The 23,556-nt window shown below is 57.9% G+C and overlaps 1 protein-coding gene and 1 long non-coding RNA gene across 3 annotated transcripts; one reads left to right on the top strand and one right to left on the bottom strand.

Annotated features, from left to right (window-relative positions):
- The first annotated feature begins 4,908 nt into the window (after positions 1-4,908).
- On the top strand, positions 4,909-19,811 carry KCTD15 (potassium channel tetramerization domain containing 15). Of its 2 annotated transcripts, none has more exons than XM_042969720.1 (7): positions 4,909-5,038; positions 6,704-6,799; positions 8,416-8,508; positions 9,142-9,317; positions 14,203-14,347; positions 16,716-17,021; positions 18,232-19,811. In XM_042969720.1, exons 3-7 carry the CDS (start codon positions 8,443-8,445, stop codon positions 18,388-18,390), a joined length of 852 nt encoding a protein of 283 aa, XP_042825654.1. In that variant the 5' UTR covers positions 4,909-5,038; positions 6,704-6,799; positions 8,416-8,442; the 3' UTR covers positions 18,391-19,811. The 2 variants fall into 2 exon arrangements, with proteins under 2 accessions (XP_042825654.1, XP_042825655.1); XM_042969721.1 differs by having other exon boundaries at positions 6,701-6,799.
- Positions 6,150-16,719, bottom strand: LOC122234182. The gene is made up of 4 exons (XR_006211957.1): positions 14,564-16,719; positions 10,943-11,149; positions 9,632-9,713; positions 6,150-6,923 (listed from the first exon to the last, which is right to left on the bottom strand). It is a non-coding gene; the product is annotated as an uncharacterized LOC122234182 (long non-coding RNA).
- Positions 19,812-23,556: the final 3,745 nt, after the last annotated feature.

Raw genomic sequence — 23,556 nt, 5'->3', positions numbered from 1 at the left:
TCTGGTGTCTCCGGGGGCCACAGAAGGGCATGGATTGGCATCACTATTTCAAGCTTCCCTGGAGGTGCCTTTGGGCTTTGGGGCTTCCCTTCCGCCTTCCTTCCAGCTCAGCGTTTGGCAGGCCCCAGCCCCAGAAGCAAGCCCATTCTCTCCCCCTTCCCCCAGGCAGAGCCCGGCTGTGCCCAGCGGGCACCTTCCTCCCCAGGGCTAAGGACAGACTAAGCCCCATGCAGGACAAGGGCTAAACCTGATTGGTCCGAGCTAATGCTTTTCCCAGGGATTGGCTTGTAAATTGGCCAATGGGATCATTTCCCTGCTCTCCAAGAGTGCCCAAGTAGGGGTGAAGCGCGGAGCTACAAGAATCTTGAGACCAGAGAGGAGTGGCCTGAGGGCAGGCCAATCAATGTGCGGGGGACGGCAGACAAGTGGAGAGAGCGTGGGTCCTTGAATACTCTGCTAAGGCCCCTGGATCTACACCGGGGCCACTCGGCCTCCGCTTGCCCTTATGTGAGAGAATCAACTTCTCCCATCTTGAAGCCATTCGGAGGTAGCTTTGGTTTTGTTTTTTTGTTTTTTTGCACCCACATTCACATAGACCCTTCGAGAATCTGGTAGAAACACTAAAACTTCCCTTGGAAAAAAACGCTCAAATGCAAAGTGGTGAGCCATTTGCGGGTTTGGGGGGGAGGTGGTTTCTGGTCCCCCACAGGCCAGCACTACATAAGAATGCCTGGTCAGGAGAGCTCAGTCTTGTGTCATTCCTGTCACCCCGATGCCGGCGCACAGGGAAAGAAGGCTGATTTGGCTCTGAGCAGAGCGCCAGGGCTACAGGAGGAAGGCAAGAAGGGTGGGGTGGTCTGCAGCATCCGGAGGCAATCCCTGCTCTCTGTTCCCCCAGAAGCTGTAAGTGCCCATTGAGCATAGTGCCGGGGACTGGGCAGAGTTCTGTGACAGCTGGCTGGTCTTGTTTTATCCCCTTCAAGGACAGGCAGGGGCAATCTGCAACCACCCCCCCCCCCCCACACACACACACACACTGCCACCCCTCAGACAGGTCTGGACCTCTGCTCTCCCAGGAGTGGGTCTCCAGCTGACAGGAGACCCAGTTTGGAGTGGGGACGTGTGTGTGGCAGAAGTCACATGACTCAGCTTTCTGTTCGGTCTCCAGGTTCTCTGAGATCCTAACCAGGAGGGTTTCTGGGATGCAAGCCACGTGGATGTCAGACTAACCTCTGGGCCAAGCCAGTTTCCATCCTATCCTGGTCAGGGGACATCTCTGAGCCTCGAGGTGGGCACAGACCTAGGAGGGCCAGGCTTTCAGCCCAGGGGAGGTCTGGAGTTGGGGGAAGAACTCTGCCTTAAAACCCCAGCACCTCCCCCGACCCCTCATTTTGAGCTCATTTTACTTTCCTTATTGAGGTCCTTGTTTCTAAACATTGTCTGCAAACAGCAACAACTTAAATCACACTGGAAGCCACTAGGAAGCATCTGGAGACTGAGGTCTTGTCCGCAGCACCTGGACGCAGGGCCTGACCTACATCACGCTTCACATGAGCACCCGTGGAGGAACCCGAAGCAAGCACAGGTTTGAACCCGCTTTTAAAAATATGAACTGTAATGGTTTAAGCTCTAGTCAAATCTACTGATAGGGCAAGTGACATTCTGATTAGACTCACATCCCATTTCGCCTCTTGGACCACAGTAATGAAACAAGACGCATTTTACAACATGTTTCAATGTTTTCAGTCCTAATTATACCTCTTCAATTAAAAAAAAAAAAAAAAGCCTCACCCTTGCGTTATATACCACAGATCATTAAATGCCTATCACAGTCCATGCCCAAGTCTCTCAATGTAAAAGACGGTTGACATTTAGCCAGGAACTTTTAAAACACTTGAGAATAAATTATGACCCAAACTTACTCTTCTTAATGACACGTATAAAGTTCAGCTCTTTAATAAAAGGATTCAGGAATATGAAAACAAAGTTCCCAGCAATATTAAGGAAATAAAGGTCCTGCAAAATGGTCAGTTCTCATTTCGATTAAATTGTGCATTTTTAATATAGTTGGTATAAAGTGAAACTCTTAAAAAAACATGGAGGAATTTAAAATAAAGTGGAACATCCTATTTTCAGGGTCACCAGTACCACAGTGAGATTTGTCTCTTAAACAATGACACTTAGTATCTCTGTAGTTCCATGAATACTTTTGAAGTGTCATATTAAAACCAATCTCATGGCCTTGAGGCAAAGAGAAGCAATTAGTCTTGGAGTTGTGAATAAATAAAAATCCATTTATACACCCGTCCTTGACATGTACCTTGCAAATCTTAGAAACTTCATCTAGTGGGAAAAGAAATGTTAAATCATGAATACCAATACTAATCACACTGCCATGTGGCTTCCTAAAACAGTTTGGTTTATACCAATCTTTCAAGTATGAATTTATATGTATATATTCATCCACATTGAACAAAAAACAAAGACACTCTAGCAGACACCTTAGGAGAGAGTGGGAGAGGAGTGAGGGACACTAGGGGCCACGAGGGCCATGACAAGCAGGTTTTCAGTGGGTCTGCCCCTCAAACACCAGCTTCACCAGTGCATTTTTCCTCATGCTCCCCTTCGCCCCAAGCACTCAAAAGCTTGGAAAGGGGGTAATTTCTGTCCCTGAAGAAGTCTGGGGTACCCACACCCTACGCCATTTGTGTTCCCAGCCAGTATTTAAGGTAGGGCACAGGAGATCAAAATATTTGGATACTTGCTTCGTTTTTTCTTTTTGGGCCATTCCTTCAGGGCCGGGTGGGGTTAGCGTTGATGGGGGCTTTGCTGTTCCGTGGCCCTGCGCAGCCCTGGAGAGATTGGGGCCTCCGCTCCGTAGCAGAGCAGACCTCCCGGGCCTGGCTTGGCCACAGCTGGGAGAGCAAAGAGTGCTGCTGTCAGGCCAGAGCTGGGAGCCAGAAGCCCGCAGGCGCCAGGGCGTGGGGAGCTGAGTGGGCAGCCCGTGGGCCGCGCTGGAGCTGTTGCACAGATCCCTGACCTACTTCCAGGCCCCCTTTCTGTTCTAGGAGCAGCTAAAAATCCATAAATTAAGGAAATTAACTGATGGGGCCTGCGGCATCTTTGTAAGCTATTTAAATCTATAAATTTACAACATCTTCTGCATATATCAAGTAATTGAACTAACTGCAGGGATGTAACTTTAATGAGAAAATTTCCCCCTTCTCCTGTAGTTCGAGCTCTAAAATAAATAAATAAATAAAACCTTCCCTTAGGAGGAAAGTTTCTGCTTATTCCCGCGTGGAGAAGTTACAGAAGCGCGGTCCGGGCGCTCTTTCCACGCGCCAGGTGCCCTAGTGAAGGGAAGCAGGCCCTGACTCGGTCCTCCTGCCACCCGCGCCCCCCCACCCTCCGCCCCCGCCCCGAGCGCCCCCGGTGAGCGAGGCCGCTAGAGGGCGTCTAGGTCCGGCTGGAGCTCGAGGAGGGGGCCTCCGAGCCGCTCCCGGCCGGAGCGCACCCGCCCTCCAGCGGGAGCCAGGCTCCGGCCCGGGCGTCCCCGGAGCCGGACGGGGGCGCAGTGCAGGCCAGGCGCACTAGAGACTCGGCGCACCGTTTCCTAGGAGTCGGGAAATGGGAGTTGGGGGGGGGGGGCGGGGGATCGGGCGGGGCGCAAGGGAAAAAGCGGAGCGGGAGGAAGGTGGGGGAGGAGGTAGGAGCGGAGGAGGAAGGGGCAACGGACCCCGGAGCCCGGGAGGGACGCCCCGGGCGCTGGCCGCGGCGCCGCGGGGAGTCTTGGCCGCAGAGCTCTCCACCGCGCCGCGCGCGGAAAGGAAATGGCGCATCTGGCCGCGGGCTGCGGGCCGGGCGCCCCCCGCGCGCCCCTCCCCCGCGGTGGCCGACCGCGTGTCCGCAGACGTCACGGGCGGCGCTGCTCCCCGGCAGAGGGGCAGTCGGGGCCGAGACCCGGAGAGGGAGGCCGTGGAGGGGGAGGGGCGGCCCTGGCCCCCGGCTCCGCTCCAGCCCCGGCCGACTCGCAGCCCAGTTTCTTCCCAAGTCCCGCCCCCTACCCCCGGGCGCCGCGGCGGCGGCTGCTCTCCTCTTTGTAACCGAAGAGTCAAGAAATGTGAGAAACGTGCCCTGTGTTACTTATTTGGGAGCCGAAAATTTATGCCCAGCTGAAAGCGCCCGGGGAAATATTACATCAGATGAAATGACAATGATTAAAATCAGCTTCTCCCCCGCCCCCTCCCGAGCCCGGAGGAGGCCCGGGCGCCGCGTGGCCGGCCGGCGGGGGGCGGGGGGCTGGGCGGCGGAGGGCGCGGGGGCCCGGGCGCACCGCTCCCGGGAGGGTCCTGGCGGAGGCCCCGGCGGGAAGGCTCGGGCTCCGGGAGAGGCGGGTGGGGATCGCCCGGCGAAAGGAGGGGAACCAGCGCATTTTTGTCGCCGAGCGCGGCAGGCGCGGGCGCGCGGAGCTAATTGCGACTCTAATCCTCTGCCCCGCGGCGCAGCCGAGCCCCGAGCCAGGAGTCGCCGCGCGCTCCCGCTCGCGCTCGCCGCGCTGGGTAATTTGGAGCCGGATCGCTGCCCTTTGCGTCCGGGCTCGGCCGCGACGGGGCGCGGGCTACGGGCTGGGGTGGGGGGCTGGTTTTCTCGCCAGCAATCAGGGAAGGCCGCTGGAGAGAGAGGAGGGAGGAGAGGAGGTGGGAGCGGCGGGAGGGCAGCCGGAGAGCGGCGCGAAGAGGAGGCGGCGGTGGCGGCGGCGGCGGCGGCGGCGGCCGCGAGGAGGGGAGGAGGCGAGGGGAGGGCGGGGAGGGGAGGCCCCGGCGCGCCGCGCCGCGAGGGGCCGCGCGAAGCGGGGGCCGGGGCGGGAGGGGTGGGTGGGGGGAGGGTTGGGGGCGAGAGAGAAAGTAACTCCAGGACGAGACCGGAGCGACCCGCGCAGAGAGCATAGGCGGCCAGGCTGCGCCCGGCGCCCGAGACCGGCGGCTGCGGGGGGCGGGGGCTGCGCCCGAGCCCGATCCGCCGCTCCGGCTCCGAGGTAAGCCCCGCGCGGGCGGCCACCGCTCGGCGCCGCGCACCCCTGTCCCCAAAGTGGCGGTGATACCGAGAAAGTAGCTCGGCCGGGGTTCGGACCTGGGTAGGGGCGGCTGCTTTGTCCCGGTGCCGGGCGGCGGGGGCTGGCGGCGCGGGGGCACCCAGCACAAAGGCCTGGCGCGGGAGGGGGGGGTTGCCCACGTGGGCTGGCCCTGGCCCTGGCCCCGGGTGGACCCTCCCCACGCGGGCGGGCCCCGAGCTTCCTGCCGCGCGGGGCGGGGTGTGGGGGTGGAGGTGTTGCAGGTCCCGGCACTCGGGCCTCAGTGCAGGGCCGAGCGCCCTGCAGGGCCAGCGAGTTTCCGGGGTCAGCACCAGGCTCACGCCTCTGGGGCTTCGGGGCGCACAGGGCCCGGCTTGGCGCCCAAATCAGAGAGAAAAAGTCTCTAACGGGACAGATGTGCGTCGTCTGACGCCCACCACGCGAGTCCGAGACGGGGCGGGGGGGCCGGCGAGCTGGTGGTGGTCCCAGGCGCGCGGGCTTGGCGGCCCCGGGCGGGCCTTGCGGAGACGCCTCGGGCTCCTGCTGCCCGCGGGTACCCCCTGACCTGGACGCGCGCACGGGGCACACATTCGGAAATGCCCCTCTCCCGCAGCCCAAACGCCTTTCCGTCATCCCTTGCCCCCCACCTCGACTGCAGAAAGATAAGCTTCAAGTTTTCACTCCGTGTCTCAAATGTGCATGAAGGAATTTAACTGCACGAGTGAATAACAGCATTAGTTTCAATTAATTTTTTTTTAATCCCGGCAACAATAAACTTTGAGAACAAAAGCGCTTTTACGTCCTTAATTAGGCGAGCTTCCCATCTGTGGTCTCTAAGTGTCTGCCTCTTGATTTAACTTTGTCCTCCGCCCCGCCCCCGCCGTACACCCCTCCCCGCCCTGCCAGGCACTCCGGTTCCGTGGCCACCCCCGCCCCGCGGCGCCGCCGGCCTCGGCCCAGCCGGCTCCGGCCGCCCCGAAGTTCACACCGGCCGGCGGGCTCTGCGGCGGGGCTGGCGCGCACCAGGTGGCATGCCCGCCTCCCTCCGCCGCCCTCCCCCTCCATCCCGGACAATTCCGCAGGCCCCTGGCACTCTCGCCCGCGGCTGGCGCCCAGGGCGCAGAGCTGAAGGGAGCTCGCGAGGCGCCTTCTGTTTACCTTTTATGGTTAAAATAACAGCTTAGCAAAGAAGCGACTTCACGAAGAAGCGATTTAGTGAAATCGTCTCAAGCTGCCGCAGCTCAGCCAGTTTAATCACCCCCAGAGAGCTGAACAACTGCGAACACAATGGGACACAAAATCATTTTGTGTGTAAATGAGCGTGGCATTCTGCTCGCTTCCCTCCGCTCGGCGGGCGGGGCGCGGCGGCGGCGGCGGCGGCGGGCGGGCGCGGGACCCGGGGCTCCCACCGCAGCTCAGGGAAGCGGGTCAATACCTAGCCAGTTTGGAGACCCGCGGGCCCTGGAGCACGCTACAGCGCGGAGACCCCTGCAACAGGCGGTTTGGGCGAGCCTCGGGAGGGCCGGGGCGCGCTGGGGCTGGGTGGTGGGTCGTGGATTTGCCGGTGATGTTGAAGAAATGAACTTGCGTCTCTTACTGCACCCACTTTTGTGCTTCTGACCTCAGCAGTGGTGTCGGGGAAAGGGTCGTTGTCCAGCACAGATGCGTTGGCCGGAGGCAGCCCTGGAGGTTCTGGTGGAGGCGTAAAGCCTGGGGCTTCCAACGGTGAGTTTTTTGGTTTGCCAGTGAACATCAGGTCGCGCTTGTGATGGAGAAGAGGCTGGATGAGAACAGGATTGAGCAGCTTCTGTGATGGGTACTTGGTGTTAAATGTCACTTGAGTAGTGTCCTGGTAGTGGGGAAAACATTGCTCAGTCTGCTTTGATAGAATTTCCATTGGAATCCCTTCCAGCACACTTTATCCTCAGTTGTGGCTTTCCTTGTGACTCCTCCCCCAGCAGAACCTCCCAGGGCAGGAAAACCCATCCTGAGGTCTGTTTTGGTTTCTCAGAACTTCCTTGAGATAAGTGACCTGCATTTCTTTTCTGAGCTGGCCAGAAGTCAGGAATGCCAAAAGCCGCAGACCCTGAGTAGCTCCCCAGTGAGAGTATAAATTAAACATCACTGTTTAATCGCAACCCCCACCCCAGTTTCATGTCAGGGAACCTTCCAGAGCACTGAGGGCAGAACAGATCCTAGGATGGTAACCTCACTTAAATTTGCAGTATTGACGTTCGTTGGACCTTGGTCCATGTTTTAAAATTGGATGTTGAATTTCAAGGCACAAAGTCAAACCTGCGACGGAGAAGTCCAGGTTAGGCTTGTGGGAGCCAGTGTGTGTGTATGTGTGTGGGAGGGGGTTGGTGTTCACTGTGCCCTATGAGACAGCCTCAGGTCAATGCAGAGGGCTGCATAGACCTCTTCTCCCCCCTCCCCCGCCCTTCGGCAGGGTCCTAAGGTGGCTTCTAGTGACTGAGAGACAGTCTTATTTCAGGTGGTCGTGGCACACAGGAAAGTCACTAGTGGAGAAGAGCAGAACGGAAGGTCCGTTTGCTGAGCTGCTCTCTGTTTCCTTCCGGCCAGCTCTCTAGTGCCTTGGGGGGGTGTGATCCTGAGGGGGTCTGGAATACATTAGGCACAGACAAGACCATTCTGGGGGTCTGGGTTGAAACTGCAGAGGTGCAGGCCAGGCAAACAAAGGCAAGTTTCCTCTCTTAGGCGCCCTAGGGGAGAGGTGGCTTCCTAAGTGACTTTCACTCTTCCCTATGCCCTGGCTTCTGCCTAAAGAGACTTCTCTGTGACTGGCCATTCTCACACTGCATCTTAACACCGTGGAGACAGTGTTCAGAGTCCTGGGCTCCCGAGCCCATGGAGGCTTGGGGATCCTCCCTGAGCTGTGGTCCACAGGGCTCTCTGCTGATGCAAGAGGAGACACGGTTGGTAACATGGCTCTGAACCAAAATACCAGGAAAATCAGATTTGTTCTGAAACATTTTGGGGCAATAATGGTGAGCATATGTTTCAGCACTGTCATTAGCCGAATTAGCAGACGTGGAGCTGCCCAGAAAACACGTGTGTGTGTGTGTGTGTGTGTGTGTGTGTGTGTGTGTGTGTGTGTGTTTGTGTGTGTGTGTGCGCGCGTGTGTGCGTGTAAGCTGCTACGGTTTTGGAGCGTGGGGATAGGGTAGTGGCGGGTGGAATCTGGAGAGGGCTGTGTGATGGGGGGGTCCCAGAGAGAAAATGCAGAAAGGAGGATTCCAAGCGTCTTTGACTCTGGGAGACCCAGCGCCCACGACTCCTGAGGAGTAAAAGCCCTATGGTTTTGTCGGTGCTCCCCACAGATACTCTGGGCAGCGATGGAAGCCTAGATGCCTCACCGCAAGGAGCGGCCGAGCGGGTCCTCGCTTCACGCCCACGGCAGCGCCAGCACTGCGGTGAGAGCCAGCAGGGTGGGCTGGGGCAGCGGCCGGTGGCCCCCTCTCTGCCCTTATCCCCAGCGCCTGCCTGCTTACCTGCCGCCCTTCCTCCCAGCCGCCGCAGTCAAGAGATGGCTGTTGACTGGCTGTGCGATTATGTATTTTTTGAAACAAAAATGCTCTTAATTTGATGTGAAATTTACTACATGTATAAAACTCAACGCCTTAGGTGCTGAGGAAGTCACTAATTTAGAGGTGTCTCGTTACTGAGACAAACTTGCAAAAACCCCTGAATCCCAATTCACAAATTGGTGATTCGTTTGTCAGGGGATATTTCACATCTAACACATAAGCCCGCGACCTTTAATTAGAATTTTGCAGTTTGTTTTATGCCCCTGGAGGCTGACACCTTGAAAATTTTTTTTCTTGATTTCTTATTGCTAATAAGCATCTTTCTTTTTCCCTCTGGTTCTTTGAAGAAAATGATGCAAATACACTTAATTACAGTGGTGGCCATAATTTGTCAGCTGAATATGTGATCAGGCACAGGCAGAAGTGATCTGATTAGATCTGTGATCACATTGGCAATAAAAGGGAGTGCACAGCTCTGTTGTGGAGAAGCTCTCGTTTTCACCTTGTTTCCATCTCCAGGAGGGAGGAAGCATGTCCCGGTTGTCTCTTACCCGGTCGCCCGTGTCTCCCCTGGCCGCCCAGGGGATCCCACTGCCAGCCCAGCTCACCAAGTCCAACGCACCCGTGCACATCGATGTGGGTGGCCACATGTACACCAGCAGCCTGGCCACGCTCACCAAGTACCCTGACTCCAGGTAAGAGCTGAGCCCCTTGGAGCACCAGGCGCACGGTGGTTGTTGGTCCCATCTGCAGCCCGCTGCCAGTGGGCTCTGTCTCCTCTGTCAGCCACTCAGGCTCTCCAGGGCCCTCCCACTCTCCTGGACCTGGAGGACTAGAGTTTGGGAGGCCGAGTCTACCTCTTAAAAGATGCTTTCTACAGGGACTTGTGGCCCTGTGCTGGTGGTATTGAAAGTGCCCGGTGGAGCTCCCGACCCACCGGCAGAAGCCCCTTAAGCAGGGCCAGCCCCACCTGAAAGTGGCCAGCAGCTGGCTGGGGAATCTCAGGTACCTTCAGGGTCCCCTTGAGCGAGCCTCAGGCCTGGCCTTTGCAAAGGATCATTTGTGAGCCATGCTGCATACTCCTTGGGATCCTGGGGGAGAGAAGTATTTAATCCCGTTTCCTACTCTGACCCTTGGTTAAGTACACAAGGGGGAGCATGAGGGGAGCTGCAGTTTCCAGCTTTGTCTGTCCGCGTGGCCACTGCTAGACCCTCGGGTGTAGCAGCCGGCTCCCTTGGGCAGGGGTCGGGAGGTAGGGGGAGTTGCAGATGAGGTGTCTCTGACCAGGAGCATCCCAACAGTGCACCCGGCTCTCCGCCCAGCTCCTGGAGCTCCTGACTCCCGGGCCTATTTGTGGGAGGTGCTGGGCGCTGTCAGATCCCCCGCTCCCGCCACTTGGGCACGTCCCTCCCAGGGACCTGGTTTCCCATTGGCATAGGAGCAGGGCGGACCAGAGACGGCTGGGTCTCTGAGCACCCCCTGGAGATGGTACAGCATGCTGCACGCAGAGCCCACGACTGCTTGCTCCTGGCACAGCGAGGTGGCCACCGCCCAGGGCTGAGCAGCAGGAGGGCCAAGGCTACAGGGTATCGCCCTCATTTTATACATTTAAAAAAAAACAAGAGGAGTTAATTAATCCCCCAGACACCAAGGGATCATCTCTGGGAAGCCTTCTTGTCAGTCTGCCTTATCGCTGGTGTGAAGGCTCGTTGTGGAGGAGTCCTAGCGCATGGCGGCTTGATGAGGGCCAGGGCGGAGCCCTCCACGGGGGCAGGAGTGCTCCCTCTAGGAGCACATGCTGGAGGTGGATGTAGAGTCCAGTTCAGAATTTGGGGAGTCTGGGGCACAGATGGCAGTTGGGACTTCATTCCCTCGGCCCAGCAGAGGCTGAGGCCTGGGGCAGGCACTGGTGAACTTGGGGCCTCGCCGGGGCCGCAGCCACGAGGCCACGCTGGCGGTGGCGGCCTGCGAGCTCTGTCTAGGATGGGAGATGGATTCTGCTTATTTAATTTCAATTTTGCCTTCTGCGGCATTCCCGGGTTGTTTGAGATAGATCATCCCTTAATCGGTTGGCGACGTTTGTGAGTGAGATTCATAAAACCCTTGCCCACAACCTCTCTGAAGAGTGTTTCTTGAAATCAGACACTTGCCTTTCTAGAGCCATCTCAGCTCAGGCCTGCAGGGAATGGCTGCCTCATTCGCGTCTCCAGGCTGCTGCCTGGGAGCAGCAAGGACAGGGGGGTGGCCCTCCCCTCCCATACCCACAGGGCAGCTCATCCTTGCCCGTCGTGCTGCTCTGTGGTGGGGCAGGCCTCCTCACCAGGGAGCCGAGGCCACGTGGCTCGCGATCTGGCAGGTGGGACCCTCGGCGGCAGGATGTGCCTGGAGGGGGTGGCAGTCTGCGTGCCTTCCCCGAGGCTGGGGCTCTGCGATGAATCTGTTGTTCTTGCCTGGATGGCTTCTGGCTCAGGGCAGGGCTGCTCCCTGGGCCTGAAGCTTCGGCCTCGAGGCCAACGGGCGGTGTGACCTGTAGGACAGTCAGCGGACAGTGAGTCAGGCCCGGCCTGGGAGGTGGGTGGGGCTGCTGTGCTGGCAAGAGCCCCTCAGATCTCTCTCATCCTTCTTTCAGTGAATCATTAAAATTAAAAAGAAATGTTTTTCACCAATTCCGGAAACCAAGATCAATCCCTCACCCAGTGGCATTGATGTATGAGTCACCAAGCGATGGAGAAGATTGCTAAGGTCACTGAGGAGGCAGGGGGTTCTGGGTATCAGGAAAGTCCCACCTCGGGCAGTGCTGTGAGACCAGGGGGCTAGTGCCCTGCACCCTCGGGGCCCGTGCCCACGGGACTATGTCTGGGCTTCTGGTTCTTGGCTCATCAGGGAGCAGGTGCTACCACTGGGTGGCCCAGGGAAAGCCATCAGCCCTTGCCCATAAAGAACAGAGCACGGCTGCCCAGGGCTGGAAATGAACTCCAGGGGCTGCCACCTCTCTCACCCCTGTGGGACATCCGTTAGCTGCTGCCATCACAGTCCCAAGGTGGTATCCATGCCGGCTGTGGGAAGCCGCAAATTACTAATAAAATCTTCCACTGAAACATCTGGGAAATTGGAGCCAAAGCTTAAACAAAAGACCTCCATCAGCTGGGGTCAGAGGCGCCCCAAAACCCTGTAGCCTCTCCCAGAGGGTAGCCCAGAAAGGAGTTGGCTCCCAAGACCCTGCAAAGTGATGGGGGGCGGGGGAGGCGGGGGTTGTCCTTTTGTGACCATTGTCCTAACCTGCCCTAAACTGCTCTCATCCTTGGTAGCCTCAAATCCTGAGGGCATGGAAGGCCTTTGTCCTTTGGAGAGACACTGATGGTAAGGTCTAGAACCAGTCTTAAAGTAAGGCGGATTGAGAACCTTCTAGCGATGGACCAACAGGACAACCTAGAACCCAGCCAGCCCTGGAATGTGGGTGACCCAGGAAGCCCTCTAGACCAACAGGATGGTGTGGAGCCCCAGCCAGCCGTGGCCTAGAATGTTGCTTGCTGGAACAGGAGAGAAAGTTCCACAGGGAGGCTGAGGCCGTGGACTTGCTGGCTTGCCTGTGGATGTGGCTCTTCCTTCTTCCTGCTGGTGCCATGTTTGGGCCCTCGGCTGTCTGCTGCCGAGGACTGCCCACGGGACAGGCAGTGTTGCCTCGTCCCATCTGTCTCTAGGGTGCTGGATGGCCCTCATTCTGACATCTGAACGCCCAAGCTCTGTGGAGGTCAGGTTTTGGGGACTTGGGCAGCTGGAACAGGCCATGAAGCCCATAAGGCTTTCCAGCAGGGGCTGCGTCCCCCGGGCCTGGGGAGGTGAGAGGGCTCCATGGCTTGAGGAGTCCCGAGATGAGTCGTATCTGGGTGACAGCAGTGCTGGTTCCACAGGCTGGGGCCTCTCCACGCCACATCATAGACTCTGAGCGGCTCACGCGCGTCCACGAGTTAGCCTTGCCTTTTCTACAGCCCCACTGGGACAGGGGCTGGGCCATGTCCCCAGAGGGAGAATGTGTGACTGCATGGCTGCTGCACACCTGAGCAGGCCCTCCCAGCCAATGCCTTGAGTGTGCAGGCCACCAGAGTGGGGGACAGTATAGATGGGAGGCTCTGGGCGAGGCTCTGGAGACTCTAACCCCTCAGCTTCCGCCCGGCTCACGTGCACTGGCACACAATGCTCGGGCAGAGCAGGGCCTCAGGAACAGTGACTTGGAGTGGACGGAGGACTGGGCTGTTGGCGGAGAGGGGAGCGTCCCTGGAGGGTCCTTGCTGGTAGGGGCAGTGAGGCAGGAGGCTTAGGCACCAGCTTGTGCAGGCTGGGCTAGGAGGCCTCAGTCCCAGACCAGGCCACCGTTCTCCCGGGCTGTGCCTACAAGCTGCTGCCTTGGCAGGGTTTAGCTGGTGTGGGGCCCCGCCTGCTGAAGGATGTCTGGGGGTGTCATCGCTGAGGGGACACTGCCAACCTCCCACCTGCTCCTGAGTCAAGCTCTCGGCTGTCCCCACCCCTCCTGGGTGCTCCTAACTGTCCACAGCTGGGCCTGGGGGCAGCCAGGGAATCAGCCAGATGGGGCCAGCCACCCTGGGCGTCGGAGAGGCCCCAGCCCTGGCCCTGAGGCCAGGGTCCTCCCTGGAGCGGATGGGGACAGGTATCGGGGGCTCCCCGCGAGCATCCTGCAGGTCCTGTGTTTCTGTCAGAACCAAGTGCCCTTCAGAGGACAGGGTGCCGGGATGGGACCTGTCCGTGTGCATCCGCCAGCGTGTGGGCACACTGGAGTGCGTGCCTCTGTGTAGACCGTGGTGCGTGCAGACGCGTTCACACCGCAGCGTGTGTGCAAGCACGCTGTTGAATGCACGTCTGCTGTGGCACATGCTGTCCCTCCCGCCTGCCTCTCTTCCTCCCCCAGGGCCCCCTGAGCGGGTGACTGCATGGTCTGCCTGTGAGTTTGTCCAGTGCAAATGGCTGTGTCTCTGCTCGGTTCACGCTGGCCGGCGTGTCCTTTGCCTGGGCGTGTCCGGGTCTGTGTGTGATTTGTGTGTTGCAAGGGAGGGGACCGTGTGAGCCTGTGCCTCTCGCCCAGGTGTGTCCTGTGTGCCGCTCATTTGTGTGGCTTGGGCGAGGTGTGGGACCCAGGACTGTCTTGCCGGGCTTACACGTGTTAGCTGGTTGTGTGGCCGTGGGCTGGGGTATCTGACGGTCAGTGGGAGTTTTCGGTGGGGGGGGCGGGGTCTGTCTGGCAGGGGTTGGCGTGCGTGGGGCAACGAGGCTGTGTCTTTGTCTCACTGTAGTTTTCCAAGCCTGTTGTGTCCGCGGGTGCATGCAGCCAGGCGCGTCTCTCTCTGGCTGTGGCTTGTGAGTGTAGGCTGGGTATACAGCGTGTGCCAGTGTCCTGACTGCGGCCTGGCTGCCCTTGGTGTATGCGGACATCCGTCATGCCTGGCACAGTCCCAGAGTGACCCATGTGAGGCCCCCCGCCCCTCCAGCAGGGCAGACCCTAAGGGGTGGGGGCAGGGCAGGTGGCCTGGCCCTTCCATCAGACATCCCACTCTCTCTCTCTCCCAGAATAAGCCGCCTCTTCAATGGCACTGAACCCATCGTCCTGGACAGTTTAAAGCAACATTATTTCATCGACCGGGATGGGGAGATTTTCCGCTATGTCCTGAGCTTCCTGCGGACGTCAAAACTGCTGCTCCCGGATGACTTCAAGGTAAGTCTGCAGCCAGCAGCTCCCCAGCGATGCCTGTGCGGTGGCATTACACAGGGGACGCTGTGACTTAATAAATGGACCCATGGTCGTCATGGCAACCATAAAAAGTTAAACGATGAAGCCGAGGGCTAAATCAGTTTTTCTAAACTAATTTTGTTTTCTCACGTTTTTAGCTTATTTATCAGGGTGTAACAACAATTAAGCAGTGGCACTTACCCCATTTCGTTTGCCGTGTTGAGGGACGGTCGTGCATCAGAGTTACGGGACTTAGAGGTTCCCACGTGTGCTCCTTGTCAGCAATTTGCAGGGGGAAGCCTGGTGCAAACTCAATACCTTTTAAATGAAAGGTTATCCCCGGTCTTGGGGTGAGCCTGTCCGGGGTAGCCAATCTGGCTCTGAGAGGCTGCCTCAGTGCTGGGCCCCTCCGTGGCTCCGGGGATCCCAGAGGAAGGAAGCTTAGACCTGCCTTGAACCAGCAATTGTCCCTCCCTTCCTCCCTTCCTGCACCCAGAGGACCAATGACCCTGGGGCTGTTTTGTCCTCCATCCAACTGATGCTGGGTGCCAATAACCAAAGTCAGGCCGAAGATACAATGAAATCCGGGGCAGACACGGGTCCTGTCCTCATCGCACTTACAATCTAGCGAGAAGACAGATGTTCAACAACAGTGAAATGCTTGAATCCCCTTGGTGGGGGAGCAGATGTTTCCTGGAAGTGAAGCGTGGTGAAGGGGAAGCATGGAGAACCTGGCCCCAGGGGGGTTGGAGGGAAGGATGCTTCTCTGGATGGCGAAGGAGGAACAGGGGCAAACAGGTGTGAGGGTCTTGGTGAGCGGGCAGGGTGGCAAGAAGCTTGGTACCGTCCAGAACCAGAGAGAAGGTGTCAGCCTGGGGCTGTAGGAACGGGGACGGGAAAGGAGGCTGCTGTTTGAGGTGGGACCTTGGTGGCTAGCTCGGCATGTGGCTGGTGGCATTTTACCCTGAACGCGGTGGCAGGGATGTGAGCAGGGAATGACACGTCTGCTAGCCCTGGCTACTGTGTGGAGAAGGAGGGTGAGGGGCGGGAGCAGGAGGCCAAGGGAGTTTCCTGAAGGCCTTGGTCCTGATTGGAGGCAGCAAAGATGGGGCAAAGGGGCAGACTGGGTTTATGTTTAGGACTTGGCCATAGAAGGCCGTGGTATGGACCGGTGGAGGGTCAGGGCATTCTTGAGGCTGCCTCCTGGTCTTTGGCTTGCGGCCTGAGTGGATGCATGGAGGCCCAGGGGTGGAATGGGCTGGAGGGAGTGTTACACCTCACTCCTGCGTGGAATTGGTAGTGTGGCATCGGGTGGAGAAGTTCTGGGCTATAAGAAAAAATGTGTGCCGATATCGTTTGAAACCTCTGGAGTGGATGAGAGCAGATGCCCAGGATGGCACCCTGGGGAGCCCCTGTGGAGGGAAATTGGGCTTTCCTCAGAGGGGTTCCAGAGGCAGGGGGGCCAGCAGCGGGAAGGAAGGGGCTTAGGGCCTATAGGATGGGCCCTGCTTTGGGGGTTGGGCCTCCTGACTCAGCCTTGAGCTGAGCCCCAGTGACTGGCCCGAGTCATGGGTCCTGAGCTACTCAGGGCCAGGGCACATATGGGTGCACATGTGTTTGGGGGACAGATGGCATGAGCATGCCAGCCTGGGAGTCGGCTGCCTGGGGGTGGGCTTCCCACTCCCAGACACCTCCTCACCTGCCTGCTAGAGCGGGGTGGGCCCGGCACCTGGCACATTTTGTTGTCCTTTGGCCCTCGCCCCCTTCTCTGAGACGGGCGTTTATGTCCATTTTATAGACGAGGAAACCGAGGCTCTGAGGAGGTAACTGATGATCAGAGGCCTCAGAGCTGGTAGACAGCATGCGGGACATCCAACCCAGGGAGGTGTGCCCTGCCTCCCTGCTGGGCTGTGAGCTCCTCCGGGGCAGATGAGGGTGCTGCTTCTCTGTGCCCAGCCTCACTTCTCTGGGATTCTAAGAAGGCAGCAGGTCTCCAGACATAGGCACAGCCTCAGGCTCCACTAGTGCAGCCCCCTGGTCTTTCCGGAGGCCTCTCTCTGCTCCAGGGGTTTGGGGCCAGATGGAAGAGAGCGAGTGTGGGACTTGTGGGACGAGTCTGGCAAAGGTGGACACCAACTGCTGCCTTTCGGTCAAGGCTAGACTCCCGTGCCTGTACACATTCACCTGAGCCTCATTTCCCCCATCTGTACAATGGGTACAACCATCCCAGTCCACGCTGAGCCCTGGGGGTCGCAGCTCCACGGGATTGCATGGGGCCAGGCGGGGGCGTGGGGGGCTGGCCTTGGAAAGACCGGCCCCCACCTCCCACCATCCCCTCTGCGCATGCCCACAGGACTTCAGCCTGCTCTACGAGGAGGCGCGGTACTACCAGCTGCAGCCCATGGTGCGCGAGCTGGAGCGCTGGCAGCAGGAGCAGGAGCAGCGGCGCCGCAGCCGCGCCTGTGACTGCCTGGTGGTGCGGGTCACGCCGGACTTGGGTGAGCGGATCGCGCTCAGTGGCGAGAAGGCCCTCATCGAGGAGGTTTTCCCCGAGACCGGGGACGTCATGTGCAACTCTGTCAACGCCGGCTGGAACCAGGACCCCACGCACGTCATCCGCTTCCCGCTCAACGGCTACTGCCGGCTCAACTCCGTGCAGGTGAGGGCTGCGTGCGCGCGCCCCACCCGCCTCACCCCTGCCTCCCCACAGCCCTCCGGCAGCAGGGATGGGTGGAGGGAGGCGCGGTCCCTGAAACGGTGAAGCCCTCCGTGCCATCTCACAGAAAAGGCAACAATGTGTCGATGCATAATTTATGTCCCGCTCATAATTAAATGATGGCGCCTGGGGGATGGACTTAAAAAAATTGATCCGTGCTTTTTTTTTTTTTTTTTTTTTCCAAAAGGATGTTCTATAAAAATGGCCCAGAGTATTTTCAACAGAGTGTGCCTCATTTGACACCCAGAGTCTCCCTTTCGATTCAAATTGAACCCAGGCCATAGGAGCGGCAGGTCAGAGGCTGAGTGGAGGTGGCCTGGAGCCCCCTCACGCACCCTGCTGACCCACACAGCCGCAGGCGCCCAGATGGCTGCCCAGAGCCGTTCTGAACTGACCTCCCTCCGATGCGTCTCAGAGCTGGAGAACCCCAGATGGATGGGGCCTATTCTGCACCAGCTCTTTCAGACCTAAGAGCAGACTCCTATTTCTGCCTGAGGGCAGAGTGGGCATTGGGGGGGGGGGGGCGGGGGGAAGAGTCCCATCCTCCCCCCTCAATGCACACATTCCCCAGGCTGTCAGTCAAAACTTAACTACTTGTGGGACACAGGGGTCAGACACAGTGACAAGACCCCCCCCCCCAGAGGCACAAACCCACGTGGACATGGAGGCTGGTAGAGACTCAGACCCCAAGAGGCCTCCTCCTTCTCCCCACCCCGAGTTCCCTTGAGCTGATGAGCCCCCAGGCCTCAAACCATCTGGGACTCACAGCTCAGGGAAGCAGGTGGCTGCCCAGAGGCCAAGGGCAGAGCCTCTGTGGAGTCAGGCCTCAGTGAGGCGGGGGAAGGGGCTGGGACCACGCCTCCGGAGAGAGGGGGCAGGTTACATCATGGCGAAGAGAAGGGGCCCAAAGACTCTTTCTGCCTCTGGATGAAGGCTGCGGACCTCTGAGCGCAGCGGGGTGGGGCAGCCTTCCCAGGTCTGGTCACTCAGGAGGACCCGGGGTCTGGCTGCTCCTGTCCCTCCTGTGGTTGCTCAACTTTGGGCTGTCAGGAGAGGGTGGCCTTGCCCTGGCTGATGCCTACCTGCCCACAAGGCCCAGCCAGGCAGACTCTTGCAGCGAGGCATTGCTGACCATTTCTGTCTTCCCTGGCAGGTCCTGGAGAGGCTGTTTCAGAGGGGCTTTAGCGTGGCTGCATCCTGTGGGGGTGGCGTGGACTCCTCCCAGTTCAGCGAGTACGTGCTTTGCCGTGAGGAGCGGCGACCGCAGCCCACCCCTACTGCGGTCCGGATAAAGCAGGAGCCCCTGGACTAGGCCCTGCCTCAGTGCCCACCTGAGGCCGTGTGGCCCTGGGGAACCCCCCGGGGCCCTGGAAACGGTGCTGGGGAGTTCTGCCTGTGCCTGCTTAGCAGTGGGCGTGAGACTGAGGGTGGGGCTGGAGCGTCCAAAGCCAGCCCAGGGAACCCCAGGTATCATGGCAACAGAACGTGGGGCGCCGGAGGCATGCCCGCGGAAGGACCGTTAATGTGACCCAAAGATGCTGCGGTGGGGACAGTTCTCGGGGCACTGCGGCTCCCCGGCCTGGCACAGCGTTCTCCGAGGCAGGGTCAGCAGAGGCCTCCCGGCCCACTCCGGAGGAGCCGTTCATCCTTCTCCACGCGTGGCAGACTCCGCGGGGTCTCCTTGCGTCACAGATGGCTTATTTTTCTACAGTATTTAAGATGGAAGTAACTAACTGCACAAGCCAAGAGAGGCCGACAAGGACCAACGCTTCTTCATCTGGTGCTCAGTTCTTAGCCGGACGTGTGCGTGCCCCCGTGGCAGAGGAGCTCCCGGGGGCCGGGGCCCAGGTGCCCGCAGAGTGGGGCTGGGGAGACCTCTGGTCCCTGTTCCAGAGACAGAGGCAAGAGTGGCAATACCATAGGAACGGAAGCAGGGCCCCCACGGGGCAGGGCTGCTGGGAGGAGGGCTGGGTGGGTGTGGGGGATGGATGGCTCTGGAACCATCCGAGACCCTCACCTTTGCTGCCACCCAGGGTGCAGGCCACACTTGGTGAGTCACCTGACCTACCAATACCCTGGGGCTTCCAGTCCTGAGTGTACTCACACCGGGGCTTCTGTAGAAGTCTCTCCCCATCCAGACCAGCCACGGGGCCACACCGCATCCTTACCTCAGGAACGGGCCCCACGGTGAAGGGGCCCATGTGTCAGCGTCCTCTGGGTCCCCAGCTCAGGAAGCCGTCCCCAGCTCCGATTTTCCCACACTAATATGCACACTGAATTTGAGTTAAACTGTTCCACTAGCCTGCCAATAAGACTGGGACACAAGGCATACCTGGGGCTGTTGGCCCCGGATTCCAACAAGGACTGGCCCGAGGGGTGCTCACAGACCTGCTCCCTCCCAGACGACAGGCCCAAAGATGGACACCCCTGGCCTTGTCACCCTTCCCTGCGCGCTGGCTCCACCCGGGTGGGGAAACCTCGGAGGGGCGCCCCAGCCAGCCCCGCGCTGTGTAACAACGCCTGTAGACTTGTATATGACTCCTTTAATATTGTAAAGATGCCGATGTACAATTGTCGTGTGTTTGTGTAAACACATTACGTTCCTAGTTCATGCCATAAATGATGCTATAAAGCGAATGACTCAGGCTCCGTCCTGTGCAGAAGCGACAGCCGTATCCCGCATTCCACGTAGCGTGGGGTGGTTTGGGGGCGGGGTTCGTCCCTGATGCGGGAGAACCAGCAGACCCTGCAGAGGTAGCTGGGGGAGGGGGAGGGGCAGGGTCCCTAGCGGGCCGTTATTTATTGCATTTGGGTGTTTCCTCTCTGCTGTGCCTGTCGCCTCTGGGCAGCACAGATTCTGAATTCTGATTCACAGTCCCTAACCAGATGCGAGCCGGGAAAAGGCAGACAGAAGGTGTCCGAGGGCTTTTGAACCCAGTCAAATGAGAGTTTCCCCTCTCTGGCTTTTGGTTGAGGCTGGCGTCCTCTTTAGAGCCCCACGGAGCAGTAGAAGGTGGCCAGCCACGGAACTTGCAGCCCCCAGCCTAACTGCCGGTCGCCGGAGCGCAGAACAGGACCTCGGTGGGTCTCTTTCCAGGGGTGCGCCCTCCGTTCTAATGAGTCTTTTTGTGTTTTTCCTCAAAGTCCTTATGTTCCAACCCAGAGGACCCTTTTCCATGCCCGGTCAGGGACACCAGCTTCAACCTGCCTGCAGGACAGGAGCACAGAGCAGCCTCATCCCGTCTGAGGCCACAGAGCAGACGCCATCAGACAATCTAATTTGCTGGACAGAGTTGCTAGCCTTTTCCTTTGCTTAGCAACGCGCCTGTGGTTGGCACATCTGTATTTGGGCATCTGAGGTTCACATCTGAGAGGAGGAGAAAGTGTGTTTATTAGAAAGGAAGTCTTGTGAAAACAGCTCAGTGCCGTGTGCGTTTTTGGATTTTTTTTTTCTGGTGTGACTGCGGGAGACTCCCTGACATTTTCAGGCAAACCATCTTTTTGATTAAACCGTTGTGCTAAAAACAAAAAGAGTAACGACCTTACTGAATGTTACTCCCGTTTCTTTACTAATTGAGTAAAATCAGGAAGTCGATTTTGTATAAATCGGGGAATTTCAGACTTTGGAGACAAAACTGTGCTCCCGTAGTAATGCTAAAATTCTAATATATGCAGTCCCTTAAACAGCACAAATTATTGATTCCTTTAAAACATCTTTGTACTTCTGGAATGAATATATTCTAAGTAATCTTTTGATCAAATACCAGCAGCCTAAATGTTTCTTCTGTTCTTCATAAGCCTCAAAACTGATTATTTCTTATAAGCCCATGCTGCCAAACCTCTAGCAGTGCAGGGTGAACTAGGCAGCCCACAGCAGGTGGCTTCTGTCACTGTCCTCACATGGGGCTCAAAGCCAGGTCATAGGGGCACCTGGGTGGCTCAGTCGGTTAAGTGTCTGACTTCAGCTCAGGTCATGATCTCACGGTTCTTAAGTTCAAGCCCCACACTGGGCTCTGTGCTCACAGCTCAGAGCCTGGAGCCTGCTTCCTATTCTGTGTCTCCTCTCTCTGCCCCTCCCCTGCTCATGTTCTCTCTCTCTCTCTCAAAAATAAGTGAACATTAAAAAAAAAAAGCCAGGTCACAACACTAAATATCCTTTAAAAAGTGGTTTTTTTTTTTAAGCTACCACTTGACTGTGTTCCTTAGAATAAATAAAGGCTATTTTATAAATTACACACACAGCTTGACTGCTTTGTTTCTAATCCATTGAGGCAACCACAAGAAGGTACTCTGGCTTAGATGATTCTGAAACCAGCACTCCTCACACTTGGACTTGGCTTGGCCAATGACTAGCCCCGAGTAGCCCAAGTCCCAATTCCTGACCTCATTTGAGGAGCTGCTTGGAGGGCTGGGCCCTAAGCGGCTGCACGGTCCCCAGGCAGCCCAGCGTGCACCACGCTGGCAGTCCTGGGAATGAGGGCAGTGAAGGCATGGGCTTCCTTCACCTCTCCCAACCCCCCAACCCTGACCCCTGTGTCCAGGGTGCAGTGGGCCTTTTGCACTATTGTGTGTGTGTACCAAAGCAGTACATTTAGAAAATGGGCAGAGAAACACAGATGTGAGCAGTGGGAACAGCATCTCCATTGAGCCCCGACCGAGGGAAGACTAATCTGGGTGAGCCGAGCAGAGCCTATGGCTATGAGGTTGGAGGACTACCCTTTCTCCCAGCCGGGAGGCAGACCTGCGTTCTCTGGAAAGATGGACTACCTGCTAGGATGGCCCCATCCCACTGGGCCCTGTCCTCCCTCCTGACTCTCCGGAAACAGGAAAACAGCTACAGCGGCCCTGGAGGACACAAAGACACACAAGATCGGAGTTTCTTCTGAAGAGGTGACAAGGTGGAGCATACAAAAATGGGACCAGCCAGAGGATCTTCAGTTTGACCCTTGGCCCAACCCAATGGGAGATCTAGACAGAGGGACAACTGTTGGCCACACAGGGCAGCCTCTAGCCTTGAGCCTGACACCTAGGCTAACGCGGGGTGTTGCAGATACTAATGTCCAGTTTGATGGCCATAACTTCCATTTGGCTTTAAGGTGGCTGGGCCACAAAGCTCAAGACGGCTACATAATGGCGGGCTTGGCCAGGTCACAACACTGATGAGGACATGGCTGTCCCTCTTTCTGCTTACTTCACCCCCATCCAAAGGGGGTGGCTCCAGGTAGAGCGAAGCCTCACTCTGCCTGGAGATAGGGGCCCGTGAGGTAGCCCTTTCTGGACCAACAGAAAGAGAAAGGTATTGGTGGCAGGTAAGAGCAGCGTCCTGCTGGGAGCCAGCCTAGTTCTAAAGTGGCCCAAGTGAAACCCAACCGCAGTGAGAGTTGGAAGGTCAGAAAAGGAAGGCTACCCAGGAACTCTCCCTGGATCTCACAGCCCCTGCCTCAGTCCCTGCCCTCAAGGCCCAGGAAGGCCAGGTGCATTTTTCTGTGAGCTTTCAGTGGAGCAGAGACCACGGCCCCCTGGGAAGCCCTTCCAACCCCATCCGCTGCCCGTAGCTGATCTTACTGGGAACACAGGATGTCAGCCCTCTTCCCCTAAACCCCAGAGCCAGACAAGCAACGTACCTGCCTGAGCCGTGTGAGTTCAAACCTCTGAGCTGCAGGCGGAGTGAGGAGCCCGCTAGGCATGGTTGCCTGTTGGTAGCTGTTTACTCACAGGGACGAAAGCCTCCTTTGTTTCTCATCCCACCCTCCTACCCCCAATGGAAGGATGTCTTGGAAGCTACTTGTGCTATTTTAGGCTCATATAACTTTGACTTGAAGAGTGGGCTGATGTGGCTGCTGAGGCTTTGGACATCGGCTAGCAAAAGGGTCCCCGCTTCCTGCAAAGGTCCTCATCTTCCCATCCACTTGATGAGCGCCATTGATGGATGGCCAGCATGTGCCAGCCACTGCGGGTGCTTGGGGGACAAGACGGCCCAGGGGACGGAGAGAAAACATTTGTTTTCCCACAAGGATTGTTTACTCGAGGTTCTATAGAGTTATCAGGAAGAGAATTTCCCCCAAATCCCTTGATTTGCACATAGAGCCAACAAGCTCTCAAGCTAGCACCTCCACAAGCCGCCTTTGAAATTCTAATGAGAGACCCAGTGGCAGAGGCGGGGACAGGGGACACTCCCTGGAGGGAACACAAAGGAGAGGGCTGGAGGTCAGCTGCATTTGGATTTTCGTCTTTATTTCCATTACACAGAACAGCCAGTCCTGACAGCCATCTCTGGGCCTGGTGGCCATGCTGGACAATGCTCTTCCTGGACCCAGAGCCATGACTCGGGGATGATAGGGGCTGGGTCACCCAGGGCCTCCCTCCCAAGACCTCCTCACACAGCAATCACAGACCAGGACAAAGTCTTAAAAAGCAGGGGCGGGGCCAGGGAGGGGCCAGGACGCCCAAGCCAAGCGCCTGGGAGGATGCCCTCGGC

This window comes from Panthera tigris, chromosome E2 (assembly GCF_018350195.1).
Source record: "Panthera tigris isolate Pti1 chromosome E2, P.tigris_Pti1_mat1.1, whole genome shotgun sequence".
Taxonomy (NCBI): domain Eukaryota; kingdom Metazoa; phylum Chordata; class Mammalia; order Carnivora; family Felidae; genus Panthera; species Panthera tigris.
The sequence above is the reverse complement of the archived record's forward strand: the minus strand, read 5'-3'. Positions and strand labels throughout refer to the sequence as shown.